A 14233-nucleotide genomic window follows, 5' to 3' on the forward strand; every position below is an offset into this window, starting at 1 on the left:
ATCACCGAATCCCCCACCATCAATATCCTGGGGGTCACCGTTGACCCGAAACTTAACTGGACGAGCCACATAAATACTGTGGCAACAAGAGTAGGTCAGAGGCTGAGTATTCTGTGGCGGGTGTCTCACTTCCGTGACTCCCCAAAGCCTTTCCACCATCTACAAGGCACAAGTAAGGAGTGTGATGAATACTCTCCACTTGCCTGGATGAGTGCAGCTCCAACAACACTCAAGAAGCTCGACACCATCCATGACAAAGCAGCCCACTTGATTGGCACCCCATCCACCATGCGTACCGTGGCTGCAGTGTGCACCATCTACAAGATGCACTGCAGTGCAGAAACTCGCCAAGGCTTTTTCGGCGCACCTCCCAACCCCGCGACCTCTACCACCTAGAAGGACAAGGGCAGCAAACGCATGGGAACGCCACCACCTCCAATTTCTCCTCCAAGTCACACACCATCCTGACTTGGAAGTATATCGCCATTCCTTCAATGTCACCGAGTCAATCCTGGAACTCCCTACCTAGCAGCACTGTAGGAGTACATTCACCACATGGAAGGCAGCGGCTCGCCACCACCTTCTCAAGGGCAATTAGGGATGGGCAATAAATTTGCTCAATAATCCCTAAACTCTGTAACTTCCTCTCTCAGCACCTTTGTCTTGCTACATCTCTCCCTACCTTCAAAATTCTATAAATCCTAAGACTTCAACAGCACCTTTGACCACATTGCTTACTCCCTTCCAACGTGGATCTAATCCTAAACTTGGCTATGTTAAAAGTGCTATGCAAGTGCAAGTAGTTGTTGTCCCTGCCAATTTAGCTGGTGTTAATTATTGGAATTTTTTTTTTTTTTTTAATGTTTTAGAAAAAGAGAGCTCTTTATACCCAAAATCTTGCATAAAATATCTTTCCGAAAAAATATTCACAAAGACAGAAAGTCTTGCTTACTACAAATACAATTAATGAGAAATGATAATAAATGGAGCTAAAATTCAAATACTAAGTTTCAAAGTGTGGCCAGCTAGCTAAATAGGGGCATCTCATGATTTAATACAGAGCAAGTCTTCTAACATTGTGCAAATTTACATAAGTGAGGTACTGTCAGTGTGCTTTCACTCCAAGAACAAAGAACTTTTCACTATACAACCGGAAAGTCTGAATGACTAAAAATTTGACAAGAGGTTGGAATTTTCTCAAGAGTAGTCTTGGGCTTGGCTATTCAAACAGTACATTACTGGACAAAAATGCATGCCAGTTTAGTTGGAGACTCGTATATAATATACAATCAATTGCTTGATGTGTATGGCTACTTCTAATAAGCATAATAAAATGTTACTAGTTAATTACAATACAGGATTCCCCACCTGGTAAATTTCTAATCTCAGTAGGTCATTGGGAAGGTACTTAAGTGGTGACTATGCATTTCCCCATAAAAAATGAAAATTACTAAATTAGCAGTTCACCCCCAGGCCCACTCTTGCACACCTCCGAGCGAGCATTGATCTCGGAACAGGTCACCTACATGCGTTGGTAGCCAGTAATGGGAGGATTTGCAAGAAAATGTTCACATAGCTCATCATTCCTATACCATCAGTCACAGTTAACTCCGCCATTTCCACCTTTGCTAAGAAAGCAAGGTGTTCTTTTCCACATAAAAAGATGGCAATTTGCTGATTTAATGCTCAGCCTCCACAATGTTCCCACACTTATAATCTGATAAATATTAGGCAGAGGCAAAGGGTATGTCCTTAACAAGATTGTAATTTCATACAAAAAAACTGTAGCACCATTTAAAATAGTTTTATATTAAAAATACATCCATTCATTTTCAAATGTTTTCATTCATTCATTTGGAATGAAATGTTATGTGCCATGCCTTGACGATTACAAATCCGGTTGAGTGGCGCGGTTGGTGAATCCCAATTTTATTTCTTTATTCGGAATCTATCTTTTCTCTTATAAAGACCGATATGAATACATAGGACATAACAATAGAAAATTCAGTTCTGATGACGGGTCCCAGACCTGAAACGTTAACTCTGTTTCTCTCTCCACGGACGCTGCCTGGCCTGCTGAGCATTTCCAGTTGTTATTTCAGCTTTCCAGCATCCGCAGTATTTTGCTATTGTATGAATACATAGGACGCTGAGCGAAATGGTGTACGTTGGCATTAATAAGCGCCCACCCCGCCCGATACCCGCAGTTCAATGCAGAGGAAAGGTTGTCCTCCTCCATTTTCTACAGGTTACTCGTTCGTGTCTGGTGTAGAGAGATGATGATGGAGAGGGGCCACTTGCAAACAGCAAGATGGTTATTAAAGCAGGTTTCCAGTGTCCTCGGGAGGGGCGGGGCGGGGGGACGGGAGGGGAGGGGAGGGGGCGGGGGGACGGGAGGGGAGGGGACGGGAGGGGAGGGTGACGGGAGGGAGGAGGTGACGGGAGGGAGGGAGGAGGTGACGGGAGGGAGGGAGGAGGAGGGAGGGAGGATGCTGCAGCCCGTTGCCCTCTTTCCATTTATAAAAAAACACAACTGGAGTGACTTGCAGATTTTATGAATTCAAGGCGGCCGCAAACTGCCTCCCCCTTTTCCTTACCAGCACATCATTGCAGATCTCCCGGAGCTCAGCCTCCACCTTCTCCCGATACTCCTTCACCATGTGCAGCTTCTTCTCGCTGCCGCCGCCCTCGCCGGTTTTCTGCTCGATGCTGGAGATGACCCTCCAGGCCGAGCGGCGGGCCCCCACCACGTTCTTGTAGGCCACCGAGAGCAGGTTGCGCTCCTCGTTTGACAGCTCCTCGCCCCACTCGGTTACCGCCTTCATAGCGGCCGCCATGTCCTCGTAGCGCTCCGCCTGCTCCGACAGCTTGGCTTTCTGCACCAGCTCGTTCTTATCCATGGCCCCACCTTGTGCTTTAGCTTGCTTTTTTTCTCTCTTTCTTTCCAGCGAAGCGAACCTCTCGCTTTTATTTCAGCCTCGGCGACTATTCGAGACCAAAGGAGCCGCTTTCTATTTTTCCTCTCCTCGAAATCAAATGGCGGTTGAGGTCTTTTTTTTCCCGTAGCCTGCTCCTGCGCACGCGCGGCTTCACCGCCTCCCCCTCCCAGGCTGACGTCAATGAGTGACCAAAGCTGCAGAAGACTGACCTGACTCATCCAAATGGTTATTGATTTGTACATTTAATCTTCTGATTTTTTTTAAGACTTGCATTTATATAGCGCCTTTCACGACGTCCCAAAGCACTTTGCTCTTTTCTTAGGCAGTCCCTCAGAACCGAGGATGACTTGCTTCCACATTAAAAATGAGTTCTCAGGTGACTGATGAGTCCAATGCGGGACCTACAGTCTCTGTCACAGGTGGGGCAGACGGTGGGTGGGGTGCTTGGGTTGACATGCGCTCCTTCCACTATTTGCACTTGGCTTCCGCTTGCTCCCGGCGAAGAGACTTGAGGTGTTCGGCGCCTTCCCAGATGCTTCTCCTCCACTTTGTGCGGTCTTGGACCAGAGATTCCCAGGTGTCGGTGGGGATGTTGCACTTTTTCAAGGAGGCTTTGAGGGTGTCCTTGAAGCGCTTCCTCTGCCCACCTGGGGCTCTCTTGCCGTGTCGGATCGGGCATGCGGATAATATGGCCCATTCGTCGGAGCTGATCGAGCGTGGTCAGAGCTTCGATGCTGGGGATGTTGGCCTGAGCGAAAACACGAACATTGGTGCATCTATCCTGCCAATGGATTTGCAGGATCTTGCGGAGGCAGCATTGGTGGTACGTCTCTAGTGCTTTGAGGTGCCTGTTGTACATGGTCCATGTCTCTGAAGCATACAGGAGGGCGGGTATCACTACTGCTCTGTAGACCATGAGCTTAATGCCAGGTTTGAGGTCCTGGTCTTCAAACACTCTTCCTCAGGCGACCGAAGGCTGCACTGGCACACTGAAGGTGGTGTTGGACTTAGTCATCGACGTTTGCCCTTGTTGACAGTAGGCTCCCGAGGTATGGAAAGTGGTCCATGTTGTCCAAGGCCTCATCGTGGATTTTGATAATGGGGGGAGGTTGGTAGAGGACTTTTGTCTTGCGGATGTTTAGTGTAAGGCCTATGCTCTCGTACGCTTCGGTGAAGGTGTTGATGATGGTTTGGAGTTCGACCTCTGAGTGTGCGCAAAGGCAAGCGGCGTCTGCATACTGTAATTCGATGACAGAGGATGGGCGACTTTGGATCTGGACTGGAGGCGACGAAGGTTGAACAGTTCCCATTTGTTCTGTAGATTAGCTCCACTCCAGCGGGGAGCTTACTGAGGTTGAGATGGAGCAGCAAGGAAAATCGAGAAGAGAGTTGGTGTGATGACACAGCCTTGCTTGACCCCGATCCATACTGGATCCGTTGGTCAGGATCACAGCTTATATGTCATCATGAAGCAGGTGAATTTGGGGAGGACACTTCATAATCCCTCACGGTTGACAGTGTCGAAGGCCTTTGTGAGGCCAAAGAAGGCCTTCTTTGCATGCACTTTTTGAAATGCAGTCACTGTTCTAATGTAGCAGGTGCTGTGTGCGTGTGTTTTTGTGCAGAGATGCTCAATCAATATCATAAACGCCCCCCCATAGCTCAGTTGGTAAACTTGCAAATAAGTGTGGAACTAAGGCAAACAAGATGCCTATGTTTGATCCTAGGTTCTCAGCCACTGTAGAAGTAGATTTGCAACAATTGACCACTTTGCTTGTGGGGTAGGGAGGGGAACCGATCAGCCAGCTCCTACTCCTAATCATTATTCTGCCAATAAGTGTGTATGTGGATGGTGGCGAAGAACAGAATTGGGCTTCATTTGATGTCTCACACTCAAACAGCCTGCCAATTCTCACTGCCTAGATTCACAGGTGAAACCTGACTGACTTACATAAAATTGAACTAGTCAGGGTAGGTGGGAAAGTATAATACATAAAATGTCATTTATGCATTCAAAATACATCTCTCCAGTCTCACTGATGTTTAGTGAATCATCAAATTCTCATTTGTTCAACTTTCAATGCAATTACTACCCTGAATCCACAGGGAACAAACCTACACTCCTTATTCATAAAGGAATGACACACACTGATGACTAAAGTGAACATATTCAAATATTTTAATCTTGCAAGTATTTTAGTATAGTTGTTTTTTAAACCAAGATGGATATTGTAGCATGTTCTGTTTTTCAACAGGCTACACAGAGAAAATGGAAAGAGGAAATCTGTTCAAAACACATGTCCGAGACCCTTAGGGTCCCAGACCCTTCCTTATTTACATGCTACCCCTTGGCAAAATCATCCAAAGACATGGGATCAGGTTTCACATAGCCGCTGATAACACCCAGGTCTACTATTCCAGGTCTACCATTCCTCAACCCCTCCATGCTTCTGTGTTGGCAGACTGCTCGTCTGGCATGCAGTCCTGGATGAACCCCAATTTCCTCCAGTTAAACATCATCTTCAGTTTCTACCACAAACTGTGCACCAATTCCCTTCCCAGACACTGCCTCAGGTTGAACCAGACTGTTTGCAACCTTGCCATCCCGTTTGGCTCCAAGCTGAACTTCCGACCCACCCCCACCATCACCATCTATATCAGCAAACAGCACCCACTTCCACCTCCATAACATCATCTGTCGCCACCTTTGCCTCAGTCCATCTGCTGCCAAAACCCTCATCTATGCTTTTATTATCTCCAGACTTGACAATTCCAGTGCTCTTCTGGCTAGCCTACCATCTTCTAACAACTTTAGCTCATCCAAAACTCTGTTGTCCATATCCCATCCCACAGCCAAATCCCACACACCCATCACCATCATCCTTGCTGGCCTACATTGGCTCCCAGTCCCCAATGCCTCAAATTTAAAATGCTCATCCTAGTATTTAAATCCCTTCATGGGTTCTCCCCTTCCCTATCTCTAACCCTAGAAGCCGCCGAGAACTCTGCATTTCTCCAAATCTGACCCCTTGTGCATTCACCATTCCTTTTACCCCACCATTGTCAGACGTGCCTTCAACCATCTAGGCCCCAAGCTCTAGCAGTCCATCGCTGTACCTCTCCACCTCGCACTCCACCTTTAAGACCCTCCATAAAACTTAACTTTTTAACCAAGCTTTTAGCCAGTCCTAATATCTACTACTTTGACCCAGTTTTCAATTGCTCTGATTATGCTTCTGTGAAACATCGTGGTAGTTTTTTTTTAAAGGTTAAAGGCACTATATAAATGCAAGTTGTTAACAGAAGATAACACAGTCAGACTCCATAACCACCGATATATTCATTACATATTATGGTACGGTAGTGTAGTGGTTATGTTACTAGACTAGCAATCTAGAGCATCTGAGTTCCAATTCCACCACGGCAGTTTGAAAATTTCAATTTAGTTTTTTAAAAAAGGAAATAAAAGGCTCGTATTAGCAAACAGTGACATAGAAACATAGAAGATAGGAGCAGGAGTCGGCCATTCGAGCCTGCTCCGCCATTCAATGAGATCATGGCTGCTCATCCAAATTCAGTACCCTGTCCCTGCTTTCTCCCCATACCCCTTGATCCCTTTAGCCTTAAGAAATATATCCAACTCCTTCTTGAATATATTTAATGAACTGGCCTCCACCGCCCTCTGTGGCAGAGAATTCCACAGGTTCACCACTCTCTGGGTGAAGAAATTCCTCCTCATCTCAGTACTAAATGGCTTACCCCATATCCTTAGACTATGACCCCTGGTTCTGGACTCCCCGGCCATCGGGAACATCCTTCCTGCATCTAGTCTGTCCAGGCCTGAAAGAATTTTATAGGTTTCGATGAGATCCCCTCTCAATCTTCTAAACTCCAGTGAGTATCAGCCCAATCGACACAATCTCTCCTCATACGTCATTCCTGCCATCCCAGGTATCAGCCTGGTGAATCTTCGCTGCACTCCTTCCATGGCAAGAACATCCAATTAGATTAACTAATTCAGATGTAGTCCGTGGTCAGGGACAGGAGGGTGTGACTATGAGTGAGGCAGGTACGGGGATCCAGGAGGTAGTGTTGGATGAGCCGCAGCCCTTGCTCTTGTCCAACAGGTTCAAGGCTCTTACTCCCTGTGGGGACGGGAATGGGGACTGCAGGGAGGATGAGCAACCTGGCCCCAGCACCGTGGAACGAGAGGCCATTCAAGTGGGGGGAGTAAAAAGAAATGTTGTAGTGGTAGGGGATAGTATCATTAGGGGGATAGATAGGGTTCTTTGCAGCCGAGAGCGAGAGTCCCGAAGGCTGTGTTGCCTGCCCGGTGCCAGGGTTAAGGACATCTCCTCTGGGCTGGAGAGAAACTTGGAGTGGGAGGGGGAGGATCCAGTTGTCATGGTCCATGTTGGTACCAACGACAGATAGGACAAGGAAAGAGGTTCTGCTGAGGGAGTATGAGCAGCTAGGGGCCAAATTAAAAAACAGAACCACAAGGGTAATAATCTCTGGATTACTACCTGAGCCAATAGCAAATTTGGCTAGAGTAAATAAAATCAGAGAGTTAAATGCGTGGCTCAAAGACTGGTGTGAGAGAAATGGGTTTTGCTTCTTGGGACACTGGCACCAGTACTGGGACAGGAGAGAGCTGTTCCGTTGGGATGGACTTCACTTGGCCAGTGCTGGGACTAGAATGCTGGCGAATCGAATAACTAGGGCTGTAGCGAGGGCTTTAAACTAATTAGTGGGGGGGAGGTTTCAAGAGGGCAAAAAATAAAAATGTCAGCGGAGAAGGCAATAGAGCAAGGTAGCAGTGGGGGAAATAAAAACCAGAGCGTGTCAGGAAGGGACAGAATGTATAAAGATAAAGGTAAAGTAGTAAAGGGGGTAAAAGCAGGAATAAATTGTCACAAAACATATTTAAAAGTTCTTTATCTGAATGCACGCAGCATTCGTAACAAAATAGACAAGTTGACGGTACAAATAACTACACATGGGTATGATCTGGTGGCCATTACAGAAACATGGCTGCAAGGTGACCATGACTGGGAACTAAACATCCAGGGGTATTTGACAATTAGGAAGGACAGACAGGAAGGAAAGGGAGTTGGGGTGGCTATGTTAATAAAGGATGGAACCACTGCAATAGTGAGAAATGATATTGGATCAAAGGATCAGGATAGTGAAACAGTTTGGGTGGAGATAAGGAGTAATAAGGGGAAAAAGTCACTAGTGGGCGTAGTCTATAGGCCTCCTAATAGTTGCAACTCTGTTGGTCGGAGTATAAATTAGGAAATAGTTGGGGCTTGTAATAAGGGAACAGCTATAATCATGGGGGATTTTAACTTTCATATTGACTGGACAAATCAAATTGGGCAGGGCAGCCTTGAGGGAGAGTTCATAGAGTGCATTAGGGACGGGTTCCTTGAGCAGTATGTTACTGAACCAACCAGGGGGCAGGCAATCTTAGATCTGGTCCTGTGTAATGAGACAGGATTAATAAAAAATGTCCTAGTAAAGGACCCCCTTGGAATGAGTGACCATAACATCGTTGAATTTCAAATTCAGTTGGAGGGTGAGAGAGTTGGATCTCAAACCAGCGTACTAAGCTTAAATAAAGGAGACTATGAAGGTATGAGAGCAGAGTTGACTAAAGTGGACTGGAAAAATAGATTACGGTGTAAGACGGTACATGAGCAGTGGTGTACATTCAAGGAGATATTTCACAACTTTCAAGAAAAATATATTCCACTGAGGAATAAGGGGCATAAAGGAAAAGACAGCCATCCGTGGCTAAGTAAAGTAATAAAGGATAGTATCCGACTGAAAACAAGAGCATATAAAGTAGCCAAATCTAGTGGGAGGATAGAAGATTGGGAAGCATTTAAAAGCCAGCAAAGAATAACTAAAAGATTAATTAAGAAAGGGAAGATAGATTATGAAAGTAAACTAGCAAAAAATATAAAAACAGATAGCAAGAGTTTCTACAGTTATATAAAAAGAAAAAGGGTGGCTAAAGTGAATGTTGGTCCCTTAGAGGACGAGACCGGGAAATTAGTGGTGGGAAACATGGAGATGGCAAAAACGCTGAACAAATATTTTGTATCAGTCTTTACAGTAGAGGACACTAAAAATATCCCAACACTGGACAAACAGGGGGCTATGGGGGGGGAGGAGCTAAACACGATTAAAATCACTAAGGAGGTGGTACTCGGTAAGATAATGGGACTAAAGGCGGATAAATTGCCTGGACCTGATGGCTTACATCCTAGGGTCTTGAGAGAAGTAGCGGTAGGGATTGCAGATGCATTCGTGGTAATTTTCCAAAACTCCCTGGATTCAGGAAAGGTCCCAGCAGATTGGAAAACTGCTAATGTAACGCCCTTATTTAAAAAGGGAAGTAGACAAAAGGCTGGAAACTATAGACCAGTTAGCCTAACATCTGTGGTTGGTAAAATGTTGGAGTCCATTATTAAGGAAGCAGTAACAGGACATTTGGATAAGCATAATTTAATCGGACAGAGTCAGCATGGTTTTGTGAAGGGGAAGTCATGTTTGACAAATTTGCTCAAATTCTTTGAGGATGTAACAAACAGGGTGGATAAAGGGGTACCAGTGGATGTGGTGTATTTGGACTTCCAAAAGGCATTTGACAAGGTGCCACACAAAAGATTACTGCACAAGATAAAAAATCATGGGATTGGGGGTAATATATTGGCATGGGTGGAAAATTGGCTATCTAACAGAAAACAGAGAGTTGGGATAAATGGTTCATTCTCGGGTTTGCAATCAGTGACTAGTGGTATTCCGCAGGGGTCAGTGCTGGGACCCCAACTCTTTACAATCTATATTAACGATTTGGAGGAAGGGACCAAGTGCAACGTATCCAAGTTTGCCGACGATACAAAGATGGGAGGGAAAGCAGTGAGTGAGGAGGACATAAAAAACATGCAAAAGGACATAGACAGGCTAAGTGAGTGGGCAAAATTTGGCAGATGGAATATAATGTTGGAAAGTGTGAGGTTATGCACTTTGGCAGAAAAAATCAAAAAGCAAGTTATTATCTAAATGGAGAGAAACTGCAAAGTGCTACAGCACAAAGGGATCTGGGGGTCCTGGTGCATGAAACACAGAAGGTTAGTATGCAGGTACAGCAGGTGATCAGGAAGGCCAATGGAATCTTGGCTTTTATTGCAAGGGGGGTGGAGTATAAAAGCAGGGAAGTCTTGCTTCAGTTATACAGGGTACTGGTGAGGCCACACCTGGAATACTGTGTGCAGTTTTGGTTTCCATATTTAAGAAAAGATATACTTGCTCTAGAGGCAGTTCAGAGAAGATTCACTCGGTTGATTCCGGAGATGAGGGGGTTGACTTATGAGGAAAGGTTGAGTAGGTTGGGCCTCTACTCATTGGAATTCAGAAGAATGAGAGGCGATCTTATCGAAACATATAAGATTGTGAGGGGGCTTGATCGGGTGGATGTGGTGAGGATGTTTCCACTGATGGGTGAGACTAGAACTAGGGGGCATAATCTTAGAATAAGGGGCTGCCCTTTCAAAACTGAGATGAGGAGAAACTTCTTCACTCAGAGGGTAGTAAATCTATGGAATTTGCTACCTCAAGAGAGCTGTGGAAGCTGCAACATTAAATAAATTTAAAACGGAGCTAGACAGTTTCCTAGCTGATAAGGGAATTAGGGGTTACGGGGAGCGGGCAGGGAGGTGGACGTGAGTCTAGGTTCGGATCAGCCATGATCCTATTGAATGGCGGAGCAGGCCCGAGAGGCCCTATGGCCTACTCCTGCTCCTACTTCTTATGTTCTTATATCCTTCCTCAGATAAGCGACCAAAACTGCACACAATACTCAAGGTGCGGTCTCACCAAGGCCCTGTACAACTGCAGCAAGACATCTTTGTTCCTGTACTCGAACCCTCTTGCTACGAAGGCCAACATACCATTTGCCTTCGTGACGATGAATCTGTCGGATTGTCGTGAAAACCCAACGTGTTCACTAATACTCTTTAGGGAAGGACATAGGAGTATTACAAGACAAAAAATTTGACACCGAGCCACATAAGGAGAAATTAGGGCAGGTGACCAAAAGCTTGGTCAACGAGGTCGGTTTTAAGGAGCGCCTTAAAGGAGGAAAGAGAGTTAGAGAGGTGGCGAGGCAGAGAGGTTTAAGCAGGGAATTCCAGAGCTTAGGGCCGAGGCAACAGAAGGCACGGCCACCAATGGTTGAGCGATTATAATCAGGGATGCTCAAGAGGGCAGAATTAGAGGAGCGCAGATATCTCGGGAGGGTTGTGGTGCTGGAGGAGATTACAGAGATAGGGAGGGGCGAGGCCATGGAGGGATTTGAAAACAAGGATGAGAATTTTGAAACCGAGGCGCTGCTTAACCGGGTGCCAGATCTGGTCTATAAGAGTCCAATTCCACACCAGCGTGGTTGAAATTAACTTCCCTCTGAAGTGGCCTAGCAAGCCACTCAGTTGTATCACCACCTTCTTAAGCCAACTACTGATGGGCAGTAAATGCCAGATGTGCCAGCAACACGCACATACCGAGAAGGAATAAAAACAATATACCTGACAAAGCAAGTGAGCCTTCCTCTCAAAAAGACCATGAAATACTCTACCCAAATACAACAATAGCCGCCGTCAGCAAGTAAACCACACATTGAAACTAGCTTTCATAAGGCAAGCAAAATAAAAAAATTGCTAAACTACAAGGCTGATCTGTCTATTAAATCAGATAACTTATAGACCAATCAGCCTAACATTAGTGGGTAAGCTTCTAGAGGCCATAATACAGGATAAAATTAATACTATCCTAGAGACACAGGTTAATTAAGGACAGCAAATATGGATTTGTAAAAGGCAAGTCATGAATGAAGAACCTAATGGAGCTCTTGGTAGAAATAAAGGCCCGGAATTTGCGGTCAGCAGCAAAGCAAAGGCATTTGTTGCGGGCCGCAAAGAAAGCTGCTCACAAAGATCTCGTGATCTCTGTAGCGTGAAGTTTGCCTTTTTCGATGTGCAATTGAGATCAGTGTAGTGGGAATCCCATAGCGCGATCTGCAGTGATGTCAACAAGCTGTCTATGTAGTCCATTCCAATGCAGAAATTCTTAGACAGGGAAGCAGGAAGTGAAGAAATTGCTTTTATTCCAACTTTTGAAAAATGTTAGAGAGCAAAACAAAGATTGGGACTCTCACATGGGGAAAAGGTAAACCTGAAATAAAGATGAACGAACTTTTAAAATTTTTTAGGTTTCCTTAAAATTGTAGTTATTATAATGGAGAAATTTGACACTCCACAAAATTTAGTTCTTCAGGGCCATAGCTTTTGTTTAGTAGTCAATACACTGTTAAAACCCCAGTTACACCTAATCCAACAAGGTCTAACTTTTAATGGGACATTTAACAGCGATATTATCGCGGAAAAACCCAAGCTTGTCAGTTAGACTCTGGAACAGTTCCCATGGATTGGAGGGTAGCTAATGTTACCCCACTGTTCAAAAAAGGTGGTAGAGAGAAAACGGGGAATTATAGACCGGTAAGCCTGACATCGGTAGTGGGGAAAATGTTAGAGTCCATTATAAAAGATGTAATAGCAGAGCACTTGGAAAACAGTGACAGGATCGGACAAAGTCAACATGGATTTACAAAAGGTAAATCGTGCTTGACTAATCTACTGGAATTTTTTGAGGATGTAACTGGTAGAATAGATAAGGGAGAACCAGTGGATGTGGTGTATTTGGACTTTCAGAAGGCTTTCGATAAGGTCCCGCATAAGAGATTAGCGTGTAAAGTTAAGGCACATGGGATTGGGGGCAAGGTACTGACTTGGACAGAGAACTGGTTGGCAGACAGGAAGCAAAGAGTTGGAATAAACGGGTCTTTTTCCAAGTGGCAGGCAGTGACTAGTGGGGTCAAGTAATGTGGATAAATGCGAGGTTATCCACTTTGGTGGCAAAAACAGGATGGCAGATTATCGGAACGGCAATAGATTGGGAGAAGGGGAAGTGCAACGAGACCTGGGTGTCCTTGTACACCAGTCGCTGAAGGACAGTATGCAGGTGCAGCAGGCGGTTAAGGCGGCAAATGGTATGTTGGCCTTCGTAGCGAGAGGGTTCGAGTACAGGAACAAGGATGTCTTGCTGCAGTTGTACAGGGCCTTGGTGAGACCACACCTTGAGTATTGTGTGCAGTTTTGGTCGCCTTATCTGAGGAAGGATGTTCTTGCCATGGAGGGAGTGCAGCGAAGATTCACCAGACTGATACCTGGGATGGCAGGAATGACATATGAGGAGAGATTGGGTCGATTGGGCTTATACTCGCTGGAGTTTAGAAGAATGAGAGGGGATCTCATTGAAACTTATAAAATTCTAACAGGACTAGACAGACTAGATGCAGGAAGGATGTTCCCGATGGCCGGGGAGTCCAGAACCAGGGGTCACAGTCTAAGGATAAGGGGTAAGCCATTTAGGACAGAGATGAGGAGGAATTACTTCACCCAGAGAGTGGTGAACCTGTGGAATTCTCTACTACAGAAGGCAGTGGAGGCCAATTCATTAAATATATTCAAGAAGGAGTTGGATATATTTCTTAAGGCTAAAGGGATCAAGGGATATGGGAAGAAGGCAGGGACAGGGTACTGAATTTGGATGATCAGCCATGATCTCATTGAATGGCGGAGCAGGCTCGAGGGGTCGAATGGCCTACTCCTGCTCCTATCTTTTATGTTTCTATGTTTCTATTGCACGCTATTGGGGGGGGGGGGGGTGGGGGGGCACAGCACAGCCAGTGTCGGGGCAGTGAATGACTGACCGCAACTTCAGGATTTCCGTGTTTGTAGCGCATGCGCTGCATCCTGAAGTTGCGGTCAGTTTCAAAGGGGTAATAAGAGCGAACGCTGTTCATTCGCTGTTATCACCCACCGCAAATTCTGGGCCAAAGTGTATTGAAAGGATATGATGTAGAAGCTGTGTGTATGGATTTTCAAAAAGGCAATTGATAAGGTGCCCAAGAAGCATGTTGATAAAATTAAGTCACAGTATTAAAAAAGGTATGTAGCAGCGTGGACAGCAAGTTGGTTAAAGGATTGAAACAGTAGTGGTTAATGAAGGTTTTTCAGATTGGAAAGAGGTCGTTGTTGGGGCAGTCACTTTTAGTAATTATAAATGATCTGGACTTGGGTATGGGGGGCACAAAATCAAAATTTGCAGACAACACAAAAGTAGGGAGCATTGTTAACTGAGAAGAGGACTGCAAGTAATCTTAAGTA

The 14233-nt window shown here is 45.4% G+C and overlaps 1 protein-coding gene across 1 annotated transcript in view; it reads right to left on the reverse strand.

Annotated features, from left to right (window-relative positions):
- Positions 1–3106, reverse strand: part of LOC147103241 (14-3-3 protein beta/alpha-1-like) — a 32517-nt gene extending 29411 nt beyond the window's left edge. The window contains exon 1 of the mRNA XM_085962682.1: positions 2598–3106. Within this exon, the coding sequence (XP_085818808.1) occupies positions 2598–2900 (303 nt within the window). The 5' untranslated portion in view covers positions 2901–3106. The remainder of the gene's footprint in view (positions 1–2597) is intronic.
- Positions 3107–14233: the final 11127 nt, after the last annotated feature.

This window comes from Somniosus microcephalus, chromosome 20 (genome assembly GCF_052327205.1).
Source record: "Somniosus microcephalus isolate GS21.2 chromosome 20, FLI_Smic_1.0, whole genome shotgun sequence".
NCBI classification, from domain to species: domain Eukaryota; kingdom Metazoa; phylum Chordata; class Chondrichthyes; order Squaliformes; family Somniosidae; genus Somniosus; species Somniosus microcephalus.